The 21,638-nt window shown below is 42.1% G+C and overlaps 1 protein-coding gene across 1 annotated transcript in view; it reads right to left on the bottom strand.

Annotated features, from left to right (window-relative positions):
* MOSMO (modulator of smoothened) overlaps positions 1-15,738 on the bottom strand; it is a 55,794-nt gene extending 40,056 nt beyond the window's left edge. The window contains exon 1 of the mRNA XM_068523798.1: positions 15,633-15,738. Within this exon, the coding sequence (XP_068379899.1) occupies positions 15,633-15,738 (106 nt within the window). The remainder of the gene's footprint in view (positions 1-15,632) is intronic.
* Between the last annotated feature and the right edge of the window lie 5,900 nt (positions 15,739-21,638).

Raw genomic sequence — 21,638 nt, 5'->3', positions numbered from 1 at the left:
CTATTAAGAAAGCACTACGTTCAAAAGTTACTTAATTCTTTTTTCCTTGATAGTTACATTATCAATTTGACATATAGTCAGGCTCACTGGTTTCAATTTGTATTCAATACTAGGATTTACTTTCTTGCTATCATTTTTAATTTATTTTTTTGAATATGTGACACACATACGCAGTTCAAGCAAATCTTCCTCTTTGCCCTTCATTACAGTAGTGGTACTATTCTTTACATAGGATAAAAATTTGACCATTTGTCCACGGGCTAGAATCTATATTCTAGTATGGTGACATTTATATCTACAACCTAAAACTACATAGCATTTATGATCAATTTTAAGATAACTGCCTATGGCTACTGAAAAGATTATAGCAAAGAATCTTCAAAAGTTAGTCCCATTAATTTTAGTTGACACACAGTGCTATGTGCCAAGCACTGTTTTATATACATGAATGTTTTAACCTTCAAAGAGACCTCTGAAGTATGTCGGCCAAGATCATGCTGCTAGCAAGTGGTACAGGTAGAATTTGAATCCAGACTCGAGTCTGTGTTATTAGCCACTTAACTATAATGTCTCCTGCATCCTAACCAATCACACAGATGTTCTTGCCATATGGGGACTACAGAATTTAAACCTTTTCTGGCTTACCTTAAAAAAAAAGTGTGACTTAGGAAAATTACTGTATCACAACTTTTCCCATTATTAATAAAAATTTAAAAGATAAGCAAATATGGACTAAATCTCTTTTGATTTCTCTCATTCAATTAACATTTATTAAACACCTTTGGGAGATAAAGTGAATCAATTTGCTCTCCTTCCTTCTCCAAATCCCACTGAAATGACCCAAGCAATATATATGTAGAAAAATTCTACAACAGCATGGGAAAATGTCAACAACAAAGCAGAATCATTAAAGAATTTCTGGAATGTAGAAGAGAATAAGTTCACAGAAAAGGAGTAAGTGCCTATGTTGCTTATAATAATACAGTTAAAAGACAGTCCTCTTCCTCAGAGAAGTGGATGGATTTTCCTTTTTAGTTTTTTAACTCAGAAAAACCCCAAGCTCAGAAGATTGGAGCCCTCAACCACAGTAGAGGGCTTTGGGTGATATCTAAGGGGAAACAAGAAGTCAGTGGGAACTGCACCAGTGTCCGGACCATTTGGGATGGCTGATGACATTTGCAAGCCAGACTTTTTCACCTGGGTGTGAACTGCTTGAAGTCAAGTTGGGGATTTGCCACATCAAGTTCCTAAAGAGGGAGGGCAGAGGGCAGTAGGAGGCGATATATGAGGGATAAAGTATTTTTGTTAACTCTAGGCTAACAAAGAGAACAAAAGCACCGGCCAACAATTTACAGAGGTAAAAATTAAAAATAAAAAAAATAAAAGAAATAGCACAGTAGGGAAAATCCATAATGCACCCAACCCCCCTGATAACTCTGAAGACATTCACAATAACATTAATTAAAATCTTAAGGGGGGAGGGATAAATTGGGAGATTGGGATTGACATATATACACTACTATATGTAAAATAGATAACTAATAAGGACCTACTGTATAGCACAGGGAACTCTACTCAATACTCTGTAATGACCTATATGGGAAAAGAATCTAAACAAAGAGTAGATATATGTGTATGTATAACTGATTCACTTTGCTGTACAGCAGAAACTAACACAACATTGTAAATCAACTATACTCCAATAAAAATTTTAAAATAAAATAAAACTTGAAAGTCAAAACAATAAAATAAAATGAAATCTTAAATACAGGGTGGTCCACTTAAAGCAGACATCTTACCGGCTACTGGTGTGATTGTAAATGGTTGATGGATGATAGCTACCTACTGGATGGTTAGTAGGCAGATACTAGAAATAGTCCTCTAAAGCTCTGGGGGTTAGTCCTATATCAGCGACACTTCAACATACATGAGTTTGTCTTCTGATCCTAACACATTAAATGTTACTGAGAGTGGGAATCCTAAAGGTGATCTAACATGACTGTCTACATCTGTTTTAAATAAGATTCATTGCTATGGTTTTTTAAGTGATTCAATTAATGATTTTAAAACTTTAAACTCTCAAAGTAATTATTTTATCTACAGGATAAGAAAATACAAAGAGTTTCTCATTTTATGCTCATAATAAGCAAATGAATAGGACTGTAACAAATTATCTTATAGGCTACCTGTGATTATCAATCACCCTTTACTTTTAGAACCCTTTTACTTGGTTACTGACTTCAACAAATGAGGTCAGGGTCACGACTTATATACTTAGCTGGTTAGGGAGAAATCTACTTTAGGACGGCAGACTACATCCATAACCCACTTAGCAAATGTTAGCTAGAGTAAGAAGGCTCACAGAATATTAATGGTTTAGTATAATATGTCATCATTACTGGAAAATCCCCAAATACATGTTACCTTTGATATGCAGAACAGAACTTGTATATAAACATTTAAATAGGCTGCCTGGTACTTTTTTCTCTTCGTGCACTAAGGTGGAAGGAAGAAGGCAGCAATCCAGGTTAAGCATCAGGGGCATCGTACAGCGTGTATGGTAAAAATGATAGGGTCAACCAGGTCTAACACAGTGATATATCCTAGTTTAAAAAAAAATCAGGACTTCCGTGGTGGCACAGTGGTTAAGAATCTACCTGCCAATGCAGGGGACACGGGTTCGAGCCCTGGTCCGGGAAGATCCCACGTGCCACCGAGCAACTAAGCTCATGTGTCACAACTACTGAGCCTGTGCACTAGAGCCCGCGAGCCACAACCACTGAAGCCTGCACACCCAGAGCCCGCGCTCCGCAACAAGAGAAGCCAGCACGATGAGAAGCCTGCGCACCACAACGAAGAGTAGCCCCCGCCCGCCGCAACTAGAGAAAGCCCGCGTGCAGCAACGAAGACCCAATGCAGCCAAAAATGAATAAATAAATATTTTTTTAAAAATACAAAAAAAATCAGATTGCTTTTGGTGACTATATGATGGGCAAATAGCCAACTGCAACATTATATTTTATGTATCACAATGTGATAACAGATTAATCCATTTAGTTGCTTAACAACAACAGCTATCTATCATAGGTGCCGGTACTGTGGTAGGTGTTTCAGGTATATTAACTTTGATTCGTACAGCCACTTTGCAAGGTAAGAGGTATTATCCCCATTTATAGATGAGGAAATTAAAGCTCAGAGGCCAAACAACAAGTCCAAAGCCACATAGCTGGGAAATGGCAGAGCCAGAATTTGAACTGAATTCTGGCTTCACCCCCATACTCCTTTCACTATAACTTTCTTAATAAAATAATTTTCTAAGAATTCAATATATCATATATACCCACTTTTAAATCAAGAGATGGGATTCATGAGGGTGAAGGAGGAACACAACTATTTTTTGGTTGGGGAAAATAAAGAATAAACATTTAGGTAATTTTTCAGGCACAAACAAAACATCTACAGCAAAGCCTAAACTAGAAGCCAAGTTTCAATAGAGGTACTCCTCAAGTTAAAAATACTTAATTTGTACCATTTTGTACCCCAACTGGCATATAAAATACTGTTTTCCTCCTCCTTCCATCCATTCACAGGGCCCCTCAACAAACAGTAACCATACTAGCCAGGACTAACGACCCCTCCCATGGGGGTTGAATGAGGAGCATTGGATCTAGCCTATTTTGTATCACTTTGCTTCCCCATGGAGACATCATTTATCCATTACAAGTTCCTTATCTTCCCCATGTCCACTCACCACCATCATGCACCATACATATCACATGCACATTCATGCACTCATACCAATCTTCCTCATCTCCACTGAGTTAATTCTATCTCAGGTTATTCCAATTCAGGAAATCTCTTAAACATACATTTTCTGCGAGTCCTTTTTCTTCCTTTGACAGGGCAATGTGTAAGTAAAAAAATGACCCAAAATATTGTTGACAAATGTAAGAAGACTCTCAGTGAAGCACCTATATCACACAGAAGAAATGTCATGTTTTAAAGTCAAATTGACAAATTAAAGGATCAGAGAAATAAGCCACCATTTCTTATTCCTTTTTAATATTTAAAAGCTATTTATTAGTAATACAACTGTATTGCTTTCTTTTTTTTTTTTTTTTGATGCAGAAGTAAATGTTTCAGTTATAACATGGCCTTACAGACTAGCTTAGGAATCTAATTTCTGTATTGATCCAGAGAATCAACTAATTAACCTACAAATTAACTTTCATCTTATAATATCTTTTCAAAGTTGGGAATAACTAGATGGTTGCTGGACCTTACTTTCCAAAATAAAAACCAACTGATAATCTGTCAAAAAAATTAAGAATGAATTTTGTGGACATGCAGTTATTGAACAAAAATTTGGCATATGTAACAATGTAAGTATCGTGTTTATGAAAATGAGATAAGACAACTAGGAATGCCAAATAGTCATCTTTCCTGACTAGCTCCTTTCTGCTTTGATATTCGAATTCTACTCTCACTTCAAACATAACGTCTAAACCAAAATCATCACTTTTGCCCTTAAAGCAGCTCACTCTCCAAAGTTCCCAGTTCTATTCCCTACTCCAGGTTCAAAATCTTAGTGTCAACCATAACACTTCCTCTTTCCTGCCACGTGCAAGCTTGGTGTGAGTGCTACCTAAGGTATGGAGACCAATAAATTTTATACCCTGTTCTTAAGGAACTTTAAAAATCTACACTAGAGGGACTTCCCTGGTGGCGCAGTGGTTAGGAATCCGCTTGCCAATGCAGGGGACACGGGTTCGAGCCCTGGTCAAGGAAGACCCCACATACCATGGAGCAACTAAGCCCGTGCGCCACAACTACTGAAGCCCACGCCTAAAGCCCATACTCCACAACAAGAAAAGCCACCACAATAAGAAGCCCCCACTCTCTGCAACTAGAAAAAGCCTGTGCGCAGCAACAAAGACCCAATGTGGCCGAAAATAAATAAATTTATTTTAAAAAAAAATCTACACTAGAAAACAGGGCAAGTAACACACATATAACCATGATATGGATATGCTACCATGAAAAACATGCAAGAGGGAAAAATCACTTTAGGTAGGGGATCAAAAAAGGTTTTTATGAAGACAGCAGTTGACACACACTTGGAAGATGGGTAGGACGCTGATACAACAGGAACTGCGAAGAGTGAGAGGGCATTTCAGACTGAGAATAAACAACATAAGCAAAGATTTAGAGATGAGACTATAGATTGTATTTAGGAAACATAAAGTAATACAGAGGGGCTGGAATGTAGATCCACATAGGGAAAATGTAGGATCTAAGGTTGGAAAGGTAAGTAAGAGCCATATTGTGAAGATCCTTGAGTGCCTTCTGTGCTATGGCAGATGAAGAGTCACTGAAGGTTTCTGGTTCAAGCATATGCAGTGGTTAAGAGCCAGGACTCTGGAGCTAGAGTTCCTGGATTCAAATCTCAGCTCTTCCACTTACCAGCTATGTGACCTTGGGCAAGGTACTTAATTTCTCTGTATCTGTGTGGGGCTAATAACAGCACTTAGGGATGCTGCGAGGATTAAATTAGTTCATACATGTAAAGTGCCTAGAAAAGTATCTGTCATAAAGTAAATGCTATATAAGTGTTTGCAATTATTACTATCCTTATCCTTTAGAAAGATAAATTTAGCAGCGATGTATAGAAATGAATTGAAATGGAAATTTCCTTGTCTTCTATATACGTTTACTCATGCCATTCCACTTTCAAGCACTGCCCAAGTCTTCCTAATTATTTAAATACCATCATTGGTACTTCCCTGACGGTCCAGTGGTTAAGACTCTGTACTCTCAATGCAGCGGGCATGCGTTCGATCCCTGCTCGGGGCACTAAGATCCCACATGCCGCATGACGCGGCCAAAAAAAAAAAGAAAGAATTGAGTTTCATAAATACTCATCATTAAATGTATAATCTATTAAGCTCAAATTCTACCTCCTCCTCAACCACCTGGGCAGAAAGTAGTTTCAACACCTATGACACTTATTTCATATGTATATAACTTTATCTTCCCAAACACAGTACAGGTTCCTCAAGGATAAAATACTTTTTCATTTGCTTAAATGCAATCCCTCAGAATATTTAGTACAGTTCCTTCCAGACCACGCATACCTTAATAAGCATCTGTTGTGAGACGGTCTGGAATAAAGTTCAGTGGTATACGAAATATCTACGGGAAGATTTACGGAATACTCATAGTAAATTAAATATTTATTTTATTAAAATGGATGGTACTTTATAAATGAAAAGGTCATATAAATGAAATGGCTTTGGAAATCTCTGCCTTAATCTGAACATGTCCCATCTATTTTTGAAAACAATTTCTATTATTATAGCTGAAAGTAGACCCAATAATGTTCCATGTGAATAACTTACTGTGAATAGACCACAAGTGGGGAGACCTAGTGAAATTCTCCTCTCCCATTTTCTTACTTGACCCAACCAACTGTATTTTCTTTACTCTTTTTAAATCTCTAACGATAGCAGTATATGGTCGCTGGTTGAACAGATCTATATTAAAAGTCAGCAGCTGCCTTTTTGCTCAATATACACAACAGCAAGTGTCAAAATACCAAATGTGACCTTTTATTTATAGCAAAGCTAGTATAAAGAGACACATAAAAAGTGCAGTCTTTTCCTCCCAATTAAAAAAAAAAATTCAGCAATTCAAAGAAATGTTTGCTTCAAAACTGAAGTCATATACTGAAACTTCACGTAAGCAAATTATACTTGCTGGTTTTATATACTCATAAATACATGTAAGTATCATTTATAGAAACACCCAAATCTTTATTTTGTCAACTCTAAGGCAATAAATCCCAAAGGACTACTGCGTTCTACTTGCCCATGTCATATTCAGTAAGGATATGTAATTTAGCTGTAATTTACAGCTAATGAGAGAATACATAGTAAAGTTTACAGAGGTATATTATTGAAAAGTGATTTTGATCCAGATACTTACTTTTAGGTACCTTGATTTTTAAGGATCCTTAGGTTGCCTCATGCTCTTATCTAGCCTCTCTAGTATTTCAACAATAGGTTTGCTAAATATTACTTTTTCATCAGTCTACAGTCAATAAAGAATAAAATAGTGTTGCCACTACCCCCAATCTGTTGTTACCAGTGGACCAGGTTTTGTAAGTATCAAACTTTTCAGCAGCTAGCTGCAAGTTGGGCAAAGAATTCTAAAAAGTACTTAGAAAAAATGTGTAATTTCAGAGCTTGAAAATAAAACATTCTGATAACCAAAAAGATATGAATGTCATGTTTACATAAATCATCATAAACAAAGTTGTAAATATGAAATTTATACCTATACATTGTCATTGCTGTCACTGTACAACCTAATTTCTTGCGTTACTTAGAAGATATAAAACAAGGTCACTATGTAAACAATTATCCATTCAGGTTGCATGATTAAGCTCTTATTTATAATTCAATAATAACAAGTTCATAAACAGTAATACTTTACTACACATCTAAATTTCCCCTATAAGATTATGTAATATGGCCCACTGCTTAAGTATGCATTGAAATGGGGTATGAAAAAATTCAAAGACTCACAGTTGCATAGAGGAAGCTACTGACAACTAGAAGAAATTTTATTCCATAAACAAAAACTAAATTTTCAGTTGTACTATTTGCTATTATACAGTTGTACTATTTGCTATTCAGTTGTACTATTCTATTAAGAAACAACTATCTCATATATTTCAAACTTATTTTCAGCCTTTGAGGTGAGACTAATTGACTCTCTATACTCCAACTGTAAAGCTTTACAGACCACTATATTCCTTTAAAAATAACTTCCGAGACTTCCCTGGTGGTCCAGTGGTTAAGAATACGCCTGTCAATGCAGGGGACATGGGTTCGATCCCTGGTCTGGGAAGATCCCATATGCCACGGGGCAACTAAGCCCATGTGCCACAACTACTGAGCCCATGCGCCTAGAGCCTGTACTCTGCAACAAGAGAAGCCACCGCAATGAGAAGCCCGTGCACCGCAACTAAGAGTAGCCCCCGCTCAGCACAAGGAGAGAAAGCCCGCACGCAGCAACGAAGACCCAGCACAGCCAAAAAAAAAAACAAAAAAAACTTCCGAAATAAATGATTTTCACAGTGCGCTGCAGATATTACTCTAATCTACAGAAGAACAGAAAGTTGGGGTCTGAACCTGCATAACAATTGGAAGTGCTGCAAGAGGTATTAAGCACATCTGAATGATATAATTTTTATTAATAAAAAACCCTCAACGACAACTTGTCTAAGATCAATTACATGGCTAGCAAATAGTGGGACTGGGATTTGACTACATGTTGATTTAGCCCCAAAACCTGTGAGCCCTTTCCACTATGCCAGGCTGCCTTTCACTTAGAAAACCAATTTAGTCTGTTCCAGAAACATATAAACCCAATGCATTCCTTGGTTTTGGTACTTACGTGTATCCCATTAAGCTTATATCACCACTACAACTGACCTCAAAGTCTGTCTTCCCAGAGACCTCCCCTCCCCAAGTAGGACTTCAGAAATATTCAATACAGACACATCGTGTTGCCTTAAATCTTTTTTAGAACAGGCAAGATATAAGTAAATAAATAACACAAATAATACAAAAGGGAAATATTTTTAAATTCAGATGTTTTGATCTTTCATATAATAATAACATTTGAGCATTTGCTATCTATTAGACCATGTGCTAATTCTTCATATGCCAAATTTTATTTTCTCACAAGCATCCTTTGAGATAAATATATCATCCCCATTTTACAGCTGAGAAATCAAATTACATGCCTCAAATCATAAAACTCATAAAAAGGGAATCCAAGAATCAAATCTAGATATGTCTGACTCAAATCCCATAGAACCATTTTACTACACTGCAACTCCAATACAAACTCAATATTTATGAGGAAAGGGGTTAAACAACAACATTATTTTAAGACACACTAAGCTGAACAGTGGAGGACTGACGTATATGACTCTTACTATGCCAGCTTTGAAAGGGGCTCAGGCAGCCGAGTGAGGAAAAATTCAACAAGTCTGGTTGCGTCTAATAAATGCAACGGCAGTCATCACTCCATAATATCTTTTTCGGAATTTCCTTCCTCTTAGATTTTTCCATTCTCTCATGGCTTCTGTCCATGTTCTTGGTCCCAAATTCCCCTTCTCCAAAACTTTTAGGCCAACTAGCTTACACCCTTCATCCTGAAGTAGCTACATCTCTGTTGATAATGGTAAAAACAGAGGCTTTCTGGAACTAAGGTTGTAAAGGGAATAAATGCTTTGTTCAGGAAATATAATCTCATATTGGAAAATCTGGCCTATGCTGTGAAATTCACAGTACTATAAGTGATTTCAAGTTTCAAGTATGACCTATGAACACTGTAAAAAGACTGGTCTTTGATTCTGGGGGCTCTTTTTGGCTGTATTGGGTCTTAGTTGCGGCACGTGGGACCTTTCTTGAGGCATGCAGGATCCTTCGTTGTGGTGCGTGGTCTGTTCATTGCAGTGCAAGGGCTTCTCTCTAGTTGTGGCGTGCAGGTTTTCTTTCTCTAGCTGTGAGGTCTTTGAATTTTTATTCAAAGTTCTTATTTGATATGTTGAAATAAATAATACTGATAATGTTACTTTTTTAAAAACCAAGGAGGACTTCCCTGGTGGCGCAGTGGTTAAGAATCCACCTGCCAATGCAGGGGACATGGGCCCGAGCCCTGGTCGGGGAAGATCCCACATGCCGCAGAGCAACTAAGCCCGTGCGCCACAACTACTGAGCCTGTGAACCACAACTACTGAGCCCGTATGCCACAACTACTGAAGCCCACACGCCTAGAGCCTGTGCTCTGCAACAAGAGAAGCCACGGCAATGAGAAGCCTGCGCACCGCAATGAAGAGTAGCCCCGCACAGCAACAAAGACCCAATGCAGCCAAAAAAAAAAAAAAGTCCATTAAAAAAAAAAAAAAAACAAGGAAAAACTTTTATACCGCTTTACCATTATAAAGAAATGTTATTCTTGGAAGGGAAAGAAATTTACTGGCCCAAATTTCCATCAACTGATGAATGGATAAATAAACGGGGATATACCACACTATTTGGCAATAAGAAGAAATGAACTGCTGATACTTGCTATAATATGGATAAACCTTGAAAATGTTATGCTAAGTGAAAGAAGCCAATCACAAAAGACCACATATTGTATGACTCCATTTATATGAAATGTCCAGAATAGGCAAATCTACCAAGATAGAAAGTAGACTGCCTAAGAACCAGGAAGGTGGAGGGTGATGGCTAAGGCATCTGGGGTTTCTTTTTGGAGTACTGAGAATATTCTAAAATTGACTGTGGTGATGGTGGCACAGCTTTATGAATATACTAAAAGCCACTGCATTGTACACTTTAAATAGGTGAATTTTATGGTTATGTGAATTATATCTCAATAAAGCTGTTTTTAAAAAAGAAATTTACTGGAAAAAGACTCAAAAGGCCATTGAAAAAGTTTTGTTAATGCTTTTTAAATTAAAGAAAAGCACAATCTCAAGATTTTTGCCCTCTTAGGTAACCCAATTCTGTCCTTCTCTGTAAGTCATGTCCAAGATGATTAACAAGACAAAGTTCTAGATAGGTTTGTTTGTTTAACAACTGATGTTACAGAGCTCCTTCACACCAAACCAACTTTGTGATTATTGAAGTTGTCATAGTGCAGGAGAAAGGGCTTATTATTTAATAATTTTCCAGTATTTAATAAACGGGTCTGCTTGGGAAGCTTGTAATTTTAATGTTTTAAACCAAATGACTCCCAACTTGTAGGCTAGGATCTACCTAAAGATCTTGAACTCTTATGTGATAGATGTCAAGCCCACAGTCCCCTATCTGAGGTTTACCAGGATTTCCTGTGGAGAGAGGAGTGGGTAACAGAATGGGAAATGAAACCCTCCCCACAAAGTCTTTTATTTCCCCAAGCATCTGCCAGTCTTTGTACTCGAGGAAAAAGAAAATTCTTCCTTGCAAAATGCCAGCCATATCCTGGGTTTCAACCAGGTAATGCTTTTTTCCCATTTCTGATGTTTCTATCCATGAGGGGCGGGGTAGAGGTGTGGCTGTTAGAATATCTTAGTTTATCTGTGTCCCCTCACTCAATCCTTCTCAGATCAGGAGGAATGACTTCACCTGACTGACAGTTCAGGAGAAAAGACTGGGCATAAGTGGTCCAACTTTTTGCCCTTGGGAGCTAGTTGCCTAAAGGGAGCATTCATCTCTTCTGTTCTTTCATGCTGGAAGTCTTATAGGGCAGGTCCCAAGTCCTGCCTGGGATTGGACAGTTAAGTCTGTTCAATTTTGAAGCCCAGTAAGAGGAAGCGCCTTGTCCAAGGATATAAGCCACATTCTCCAATATCCTCTTTATAAATAATAAATAATATTTTGGCTCCTAATTATCTTATTCTTTTTTTTTCTCAATTAGTTCAGAACATAAGTAGGGAAGAGGGTGTTATTGAGACTCCTTAAACACCCTAACATCCAATCTAAGCAATTTTAAAAAGAACAAGAATGAAAATAAAAAAATAAATAAATAAGGTGGCAGTCATTATATCTTTAAAAGTTTGTGCATAATCCGCAAGCTATTAGAACAAACTCAGGAAATGCTATCACACACAGATGAAAATTAAAGGAACATGCTTTCTCTGTATTTGGGCCAATACTATAAAAACTGCCGGTATGAAGCACGGTCCATAATCTTATGGTAATATAGTTTATTAGTTGGGATTTTAGGAAGTTCTTCTACTCAGCTTTTTGTTTTGGGATATTTCATTTCCTTTAGTGGTAGTTCAAGTAGAAGCTGAGGAGTAGAGACACTAGAATATGGAGATGAGAGACTGAAAGAGGAGAAACAGTGATGGAGAAGTCCAAAGCCAAGAGGGAAGACAAATTTATTTGACTTAAACTAAGCCTGGCTATATTATTTTTGATGTTTCTTCATTTCCAAGAACATCTAATAAAGAAACTGTGTCAGTTCTCACAGTAATAAGTTCTGAGCTTTAGTCTCAAAATTGGGATTCTGACACCTGTTATAAACTAGAACAGCAATATAACAATATCTAACTTTTACTGAGCACTTCCTATGTGTCAGGCACTGTACTAAATGTTTTACATGGATTAACTCAATCATCACAACAACCCATTGAGATGGGTACTATTATTACCCTTATTTTACAGAAGGGGAACTATAAGGAGAGAGGCTAGGTAACTTTTCCAAAGTAACAGAGTAGTAAGTGATAAAGTTTGGATCTGAATCCTAAACTTTCCCTTACTAGTTTACTGCAGTGGTTTTCAAACTACATTCTACAGAACCTTTCAGCTCCAGGAGTTCTATTTTCAAAATATATTTTGTTCATTTAAAAAACTGCAGTAAAAACATCACAATCAAGACTTTTGTACAATGTATAATGCACCAAAGGGAATCAACACATTAACTTTTTGCTACCAGGTGAAGTCACTTTTATGCAGATCTTAGCATAAAGCTAGTCCTGTCACCTCTGAGATCTTAACTGAACTTCCTGTAAATGTTTCATTGATTTGGAAAGTATAACTCTGCACTGATTTTTTTTTTTTTTTTTAAACTCAAGACTGGATCTGTCCAGGTAAAAGTGTACAGTGAGTATACAAGCTCAAACACTAGGCAAAGTTCAGGTGCATCTTATCACAATGCAAAAGCACAAGAGTGAACAAAGGAACATACCACCTCATTCATTTTACATTTTGGGGGCTTATTGTCTGACATATTTAGCCGTAAGAAATACGGGTTAGGGAATTCCCTGGCAGTACAGTGGTTAGGCCAAAAAAAAAAAAAAAAAAAGGGTTAGATACGATTTTGAAAAATTTCCCCCTGTTCTTACTATCTCCTCCTATTCCTCTTTCTAGCCACAGAATATTTAACTGAAGGGTATCTCGAGATGGCAGGGGAAACTGTTAAAAAAAAAAAATCACCTCCTCCACCCCACTTCAGCCACACACCACCACTGTCACACTCTGGACCTTGTGCCCACAATGCCCTGCCCTTCCATTCTGCTGTATCAATCACTCCCAGTCAAGTCTTCAGCTCCATTGGGACCAGGTCAACTATTCCACTGACCATATACCAACTGTTATTCAATGACCAATATACCGGCTTTTTCCTTTTTCACTTTTACTCTTTATCCAGCTAAGATTTCATGAGCCATCATTACAATATTTTGACTAACACCCTAAACACCTTTGCTCCTCTGTCATTCTGTTGCATGTATCTGGCAAATCCCAACCCTGAATGAAGCCTTCTATTGGCTTTCACCACACACTGGTGACAAAGTAGCTGAGCACTACCAGAGACAGTCAACAAAGCAGATCCGTTATCACACTGTATGTTCATGACCACTGACTTCAATGAAGTTTCCACACTGCTAGATAATCCTACTGTCTCTGGTTGGCATGCTTTCTCTCACAACTATTTATTTATTTCAAACATTTTCTACTTCTTTCAAACCTTGGACTTCTGTCCCTCCCATCTCCAAGGCAACTCACAGCGGATGACTTTGCCTAATTTGAAGGAGTTGTATTCATCCTATTCTTGCTTTCTTTCAAATATAATAGAGCATAACATCTTCTCAGAAATGTTATGCTATTACTTATCTCTCTCTTCCCTCTCTCAACTCCATATTTCCCATGGACATTTAGTCTATTTTATACATTGGGATTCCACTTGAAACTTCTTTACAAGAAAAGATCTGCTAGAACAGTGAACCTCTTTGCCCCTAAGTATGTTAAGTCTCAAAGAAAGTCTCATAAAAGGAGTCATTGCACACATAATCAGGATAAAAACAACAACAGGTCATGAACTGGACATCACACATATAACTACAAACTAGTACTAACACTGACATCACCAGCATTTTCAGAAACAAAGCCCATAGTTTCACCAAATTCTAAATCACTGATATTTTCTTTATATGCTTTACAGTTTAAAAAATTGAGATATAATTAACATATAACATTGTGTATGTTTAAGGTGCACAAAGTGTTTGATACATTTATATATTGCAATATGACCACTGTAGCATTAGCTAACACCTCTGTAGGGTCACATAACAATCATATATGCTTTACAATTAAGAGCTCTGCTAAGACTATATAGGCAAGAAAAGGAGCAGAAATTTTTAGAGTGTTATTTTAATAACCAGCAAATCTGATGGCATGATTTTGTGTTACTAGGTCTAGATGGGGGAGAGAACGGAGGAGGAAGCAACAAATGTCCCAGCCACAGCTTTTTTTAAGGGCTAAAAATATTGCAGGATAAATACAGAACCATAAGTAATACTTAAGAAGTAAGTTTGACAGCATAGTGATACATTCTTACAACAAATTATTCATGGAGGGAGTCTGACATTCCCACCCCCCATTATTCCCTTCATCTGCACTGAACAAGCAGTTAGAAAACAAGCTCATTCCTTTATTCCCATCAGCTCTCCTGGCAGCTGTTACAGTAATTAAAGGTTTGGTCTCACAGGTCTGGGTGAGTGTGAGTGAGGGAGTGTGTGTGTGTGGGAGGGTGGAGGGTGGCCCAAGCTGAGAAAAATCGTGCAAGGGCATTCACCTAGAATACCCTTCAGAAAGATGCCTGCCTCTTTCCTGAGGGCACCACCTTGTCTCTGCTGCCCACAGCTCCGTGGTGTTACAGCAGGCACTGCGACTGGGCTGCCTGCAACTCGAATGTGTTATTTAATCTTGAAACTACGATTAGGATCGCTAAAGCGTTTTGTGATGCGCTGGAACGAAAGATGCTCCATAAAATGAAGTTTATTATTAAGGTTATTACAGCTCTGGGGCCTAAAATAAAGCAGAATTATAACCACACAGACGTCAAAGGGAAACTCGGAAGCCACATGCATCTCAAACACTGCCAAGTGGGCAGGGGCTGGGCGGGAGCGGGGGCGCGGGCTGGGGGCTCTCATCCGGCGCCCTCCACCGGCACCACCGCTCCCGGCACCATGAACCCGGCCCCGCCCGGACCTCTCCCCCGGACGTCGCTTCCTGGGGAGGGGTGGGGGGACGTCAGCGGTCGGACCCGACTCCTCTTGGTCTCTCATCGACCGTCAGCTCTCGGGTGACTCTCACACTCCATAGGCTGCCTCGCTCCCGGCCCCAGCCTCCCCGGCGGGTTTCTAATTCCTTCACAGGCGCCTCAGTTTCCTCCCGTCTCCCACCTTGACTTTTGTTTAAGTCCAGGACGAAGCTCGTTCTTCCACGGTCCCCCAGGTCGCCGGCTGTCTCCCCTCACTCTCCCTCCCCGGTCCAGGACCGCCAGCCCTGCCCAGGTCTCCTCGCCCCTCCGCCACTTTGCACTCAGCCTGGGGCGCAGCTCCCCTCCGTCTGGGGATCCCGCTAACGACCCGCGCGTCCCCCTCGCCATCCCCTCTGCCCCTCGGCCGCCCGGCCCGGCAGCCCGGATCGCCTCTCCGCCCCCTTCTCCTCAGGCCGGCCCCCGCCTCGCACCCTCAAGCCCGGTCTTCTCCTCAGCCGGGTCTCCCTTCCCCTCCCTTCGCCCTCAGCCAGTCCTCCATCCGGCCCCGCGCGCCCGCCGCTCACCGGCGGACTCCCCGGTGTTGATCCAGTCCGGGTTGGCGATGCTGGCGATGGCGAAGATATCGGCGGCCAGAAAGAGACATCCTGAGATGATGGTCAGTTTATCCATCTCCCCGCCCCGCTCCCCCCACCCCCCGAGCCCCGGGCAGGCCGCGGCCTCACGCCTCCCGCCCCATGGGCCGCCGCCGGGGCCAGGAGACCCCGCGCCGCCGCCTCGCGCCCCCTCGGCCCCCGCGCGCCGCTCGCGCCCTCCGCGCGCCCGGGACCAGCAGCCGCGGCGCGGCCCGCACAGCCGGAACCGCCGCCCGCCCCGGAACTGCTCGGCCCGCCCGCCCCTCACCCGGAAGCGAAGCCGCGGCGCTGGCGAGGCTGGCTTCGGCTCCCGGCCGGCGACGACCCTGGTCCGACCTATCGGTCCTGCCCTGGCACGCGGCCCCGACCCTCCGGCCCGCCCGCCTGGGGCCCCGCTCCGCCCGACTTCTCCTCGGCCGCCCGCCTCGCTGTCCTGGACAGGACAGAAGCCGCCTGTCTTCATCAGGAGGCGGCCGCGAGCCCGCGGAGGGAGTCGGTGACAATGCCTTGTCACCTTGTGTTAGCATTGCCTCTGCCCTGTCAGCCCCGGGACTGCCCCTTTTAGGAAATGGCTATGGACACCTGCTGTGCGTCAGGCACTGTAGGTGTAGGTGCTGGGGCTGCTGGAGTGGACCTGAGAAAGTTTTCGTTCTCAGGAAGCTTACCTCCTGGTGGGGAAGAAACGGAAACTTAAAAACTGATCTTTAAAATAAAGATAATGTTAGGTATTGATCTATTAAGTTGGGGGTCGGTCTGATGGGGGGTTTAGGGGGCGGCGGTGGTACATAGGATGGTCAGGGAAGGAAGGTTGCACGGAGAACAGCAGGTTCATAAAAACCTGATCTATGAAGATCTGGGCAAGACTGTTCCAGACAGAGGGAAAAGGAAGTGCAAAGGACATTAGGGGAGCGGGCAAGGAAGAGGTTGGCCTGTTCAAGGAACCGCAATATATCCTGTGTGGCTGGAGAGTGGTAAGAAAAGACAGAGGTGGGCAGAGACCAGAGGTAGGACTTTAAGAGCCATGATAAAGAGTTTGGATTTTGTTCTAAATGCAACGGGAAGGCACCGGAGGGTTTAGAACAGGGGAGTGACAAGGGCTTATTTAATCTGTAAAGAGAGTGTCGATTGTAGGGGGGAGGGGCAAGAATGAAAGCAGGGATAGCAGTTAAGAAGCACAGTAGTCCAGGAGAGAGAGAAATGTAGCTTTAGGTAGGATGAGAGTAGTAAAGATAGGGGATGATGGGCAGATTGGATGTTTTGTAGGCAGAGGGAAGGACTTGCTGATAAACGGGGGAGGGGTTGAAAGAAAGAGAGGACTCAGGGAATGACTCCTAAATTTTTTGGCCTGAGTAATGGGGTGTTTGATGACACTATTTATTGAGGTGGGATGTGGGGAGGGGCTTAGCTTGGATGGAGAAACAGAAAATAAACAAGACATTGGCATAATTTATTAGCAATACAAGTGGTCTACCACATACAGTTTTGCTATCTAGTGGAGATTTCCTTTTCTTCCATGGCTCATGGACTAAATCACCATTAACCCTGACTTTGAGTCCAGCTCTTTCTTTCCCAGTTAGTTCCCCATGAGACGCTCATTTTCTCCATAAACGCCACCTAGGTCACCTCTAGAAAGACCTAGAAGAGTGACATCTGTCTCTATTTTTGGAATGCCTACATGTCCACAGAACTCAGCAAGTTTCAAATTCCACCAATCCAACAGCCTTGCAGAAGTGCACAGAGTTATCAGTATCACCACATAGATTGGGTGAGGAAGTTTGATTGCTAGCCTGTAGACTTTCCTGTCCAAACATTGGTCTCTTGTGGGGGGGGGGGTAGTTTTTTTTTTATTATTATTAAACCATTCATTTTTCCTCTGCCACAGAAACTGACACAAGCTGATTTATATGTTCCAGGGACTTAGACATAATGCGTATCACATTACTGCAGGAGGTTTCACCGTTTATTGTTGTTTAAACACTGGAGAAGTTTGATGGAGTCATACTCTTGGCTTCTTTTTGGTGTTTCTGTTGCCAAGTAATAGAAGAAACTCCAGCTATACAGTTCTGAATTCTCAAATAATGTCCACTGATGTTCACTACTGGGCAGTTGATGAGAATCCTAGGGTGAAATGTTGGAACATTTGCCTATTCTAACTCCAGCTAAGTGGAACGATGACTTGATTCTTGTGTTTAAACAATACAAGTATAAATCCCTCCTTCTACCCAGGCATCCCTTCCTGGTCCCTCCAGCCTTTGCCCCTCCACAAAATGTTCTAGATCTAAGATTAAAGCATAAAAACAACCAGTACACAGTTAAAAGAATTTAAAACATTTTTTTACCAGGTTAATAGCTGCATATCACTACAGACAATAGTCACCTATCCCATTCCTTACCAACCAGGATGTGGGGTGGGTGGCATGGGCAGGACCAAATACTCTGTTTACAGATTTCCCATTAATCACATTAATTTGGGGCTGTTTTTAGCCCCAAATCTCATTCTTGCTTGCCAGTGTACCTAGTGTTTCAAAGTCTCAAGGCTCTCAGGACAGGACAGATCAATTCTGTTCTCCTATGTATCTCAATCTAGATTTTAGAAGAGGCAAACCCTAGGAGTTAGGGACAGGTGGTGTGACGGAGTAAAAAGAATACAGAACCATATTTTAGTCCCGCCTGTGCTACTGACTTGAACTTGGGAAAGTCATGTCACCTCTCTGGGCCTCTTTCCCCTATCTGACCAACAGACTCCCAGAGTCAGGCACTCTGCTTCAGTGATAGAACTTCCCCAACTTCTCACCCCTAAGCAAAGCAGCTAGGGCTTTTCTATTCAGAGAGAGGATGACCATGAGGCTACTGAAGGCAGAAAATCCTTGAGGACCCGGAAGAACATAGAAGGCCCCCAGGAGGGAGCTATGCTGGCAGCCTGAAGTCATAAATAGTCATTCTGTGGTTGTTAAAGGGCCGTGAACACAGCGTGCTTTATCGTGATGGATGGTAGGCTTCAGCCCAGCAGAGGCTGAATCCAAATGTGACCTCAGGGAAAGCTGTGGAGGGGAGTGTGCAATCACTCTTCTCTTTAAGGAGGATCTTTGACCTGACAGGATAGAGAACACACTACCTCCCTGGAGGTTAAGTTTACCATCCAGGCCAAGAATGTGGATGCACCACATGTGTTCACCTGGGGTTTCTGGGACTAGACGAAACAAAAGAGCTGAATCCAGAGGTTAATAGTTTGTGCCTTGAGCTCAAGTCTCATTTAGTCTCATGGATTGGGTTCTGTTGGAGCTGACTTGGAGACAAGAGATTATTGTCTACTGTGCAGGAAGTTTATTAGGGTGTGCTCTTAGGATCGATTCCTGTGGGGGAAGGGAAGGAAGCAGGACTGGACAGAGGGAACAGTTTGACTGTGGTGCAGTCACAGGAGGCTTTGGCAGAGCTCAGAGGGAGTCTGAAGCTGGGATGGCTGTTCTGAGATGTTCTGAGTTGGAACATCTCTGTAAAGGGGCCATCCGAGCCTTTGTATCTCTGCATGGACCAGTCATTGGATGTCAGTCATGGGGCATGACCTTGGGTAAGGCGGCTCTCCAGCCAAGGACAATTCCTTGAGAGAGCTGACAGCTGAGAGCAGTCAACCTACAACCTCCCCAAGAGCTGGGGCCTAGGTTCTCCTGTCCTGAAAGGGGACTAGGCATGACAGTGCAGCATTTGCAACAGTACACACATTGTGATGCACAGATCCACTTGCTTCTTTTTCAGTTCTGAAAGCAGCACCTTTAGGACCCTGGTGGACATCTTTTCCTGTGGGAAACTTATAAGAGGAAAGTTAGTGGGACAAAGTATAGCTCTTGCTGCTGCTGCTGCTTTAGCTCACCTTAAGGTGTAACTGACATAACATACCCTCCTCTCCTATCCGTCCTAGATTCCTGTCACCCTCTGCTAGCACCTCTAGGTGGCTTATGGTGGGGTGGCCCAGACCTCCATCCCTGAGGGGGCTGAGCCACTGGTTGCCATATACTTCTCAGGCTGTGGCTACTGTTTTTGTCCATTTACTGTAAAATAGGCCAAAGGAGAACTAAGAGACACCCAGGTGGATCATGTGGGTGCCACATCATTCCATTTTACTACCGGTGGAAAACTGAACAATCTTAGTGCTTCCCTGTGCTGAAGGCTACGTATCCTTCTCCTCTACTGGGGATGGGGTCCTCATTATTACGTGGGCAGCGGGTCCAGCTCCAAAATCCCATCTTAGCATCTACTCTTTCCTGTTGTCCCTGGCACCAAGCTGTTGCAGGTTGGGTTCTCTAGGAAATACTCTTGAGTTGCAGGACATTTATTGAGGAGTGCTCGTGGGACCCACATCTGTGGAGGGAGAGAAGGAAGCAGGATCTGGCAGAGGGAGAAGTCGGGTTGCAGTGCAGCCATAGGAGGACCTCAGCAGACCCTTTAGGGAGCTCTGAAGCTGGGATGTCCCTCTAGAGTTGTTCAAGTTGGGCTGAGGGAGCCAGGTTTTGTACCCTGCATTGCTCAGTCACTGGAAGCTAGCTGCCCTGGGTAGGTGTGATCTTGGGCAAGGGGCTCTCTTCAGCTAGTGGCAGGGTTGGGGTGGAGGGAAAGGAATAGGTCCTTCAGTCCTGAAGGGGGAATCTGGGCAGCACAGCATCCATAACGGTTTGTATACTTCAGCTCCACCAATCAGTCTGATCTTGGCATTCACAATAAAGAGTTTTCAGTCTGGGATGGAGGGAAGGTGGATGGACCCTGTGCCCCAGGCACTGATATGCTCCCCTCACAGGACCTTAAATGCTGATGTGCTTTATTCCTTCAAACTCTCACCATTCTCTACCGATAGGAAAATGGAGGAAAAGGATGCATTTTATAATAGAATTAATTTGGTGTCTGGACAGAAGCCTTGCCAGACTGGAGGAGGAAACAGGCGATGTATCACAAGGCGCTACCTGCAGGAGATGCGTTGAGGCTGAGAGTAACAGGGAATGGGATGACTCTTTGCATTTCCTCTGTCTCAGCCACTACAACACAAGATTTATCCAACCGGAAATCTGCCCTGGTTTACTGTCTGGGTAGAGCCACAGAAACAGCTGAATAAGCTGGGACCTCCCAGTTTACCATGGAAATCTATGCACACTAATAGGTGCTTGTTTACTATTTGCTGAAGGCACGAACGCAAACGCAAGAGGCTTTGCCTTTCGGTTTCATCAGAGTGGGGATGACAATAGGACCTACTACATTACATTGTTTTCTATTTCTTTTAGAATTTATTTTTGATACTTTATACTTTCCTAAAATTGTCCACTCCATCTGCTTTTTAAATCTAAGTTCCAAGAGGATAGAGCCCTTACTTGTTTTGTCTACTGTTGTGTCCCCAGCATCAGCAAAAACCACAGAGCGGGCTTCCAGTAAATATTTGCTCTATGAGTAAACGTGTCTGGGGGAGGAAGTATTATTTTGGAAAATAAAAGAAGGAAGAATTAATTCCTCTCCTAATCGTGACTCATTTTTTTCAGGCCACCCTTGGCCTTTTCTTATTCAAAACATCCGTGAAAAAAGTGCAGTTCCAAAGCAGTTGGCGCGGTTGATATAACAGTATTTGAAAACACCATTATCGGGAGCGCAGCAGGGCATCTGTGCTCTTGTATGAACTAGCTATGATCTTCCTCCGTAGCCCGTTCACATCTTTGAGACACCCGCCTCTGGGCTTCCTCCACCGTCTCCATTTCAGTTTCCCAAGAATGGGTGAGGGGGCTTCCCTGGTGGCGCAGTGGTTGAGAATCTGCCTGCCAGTGTAGGTAACACGGGTTCGAGCCCTGGTCTGGGAAGATCCCACATGCCGTGGAGCAACTAGGCCCCGTGAGCCACAACTACTGAGCCTGCGTGTCTGGAGCCTGTGCTCCGCAACGGGAGAGGCCGGATAGTGAGAGGCCC

Source organism: Eschrichtius robustus, chromosome 16, assembly GCF_028021215.1.
Source record: "Eschrichtius robustus isolate mEscRob2 chromosome 16, mEscRob2.pri, whole genome shotgun sequence".
Taxonomy (NCBI): Eukaryota; Metazoa; Chordata; class Mammalia; order Artiodactyla; family Eschrichtiidae; genus Eschrichtius; species Eschrichtius robustus.
The sequence above is the reverse complement of the archived record's forward strand: the minus strand, read 5'-3'. Positions and strand labels throughout refer to the sequence as shown.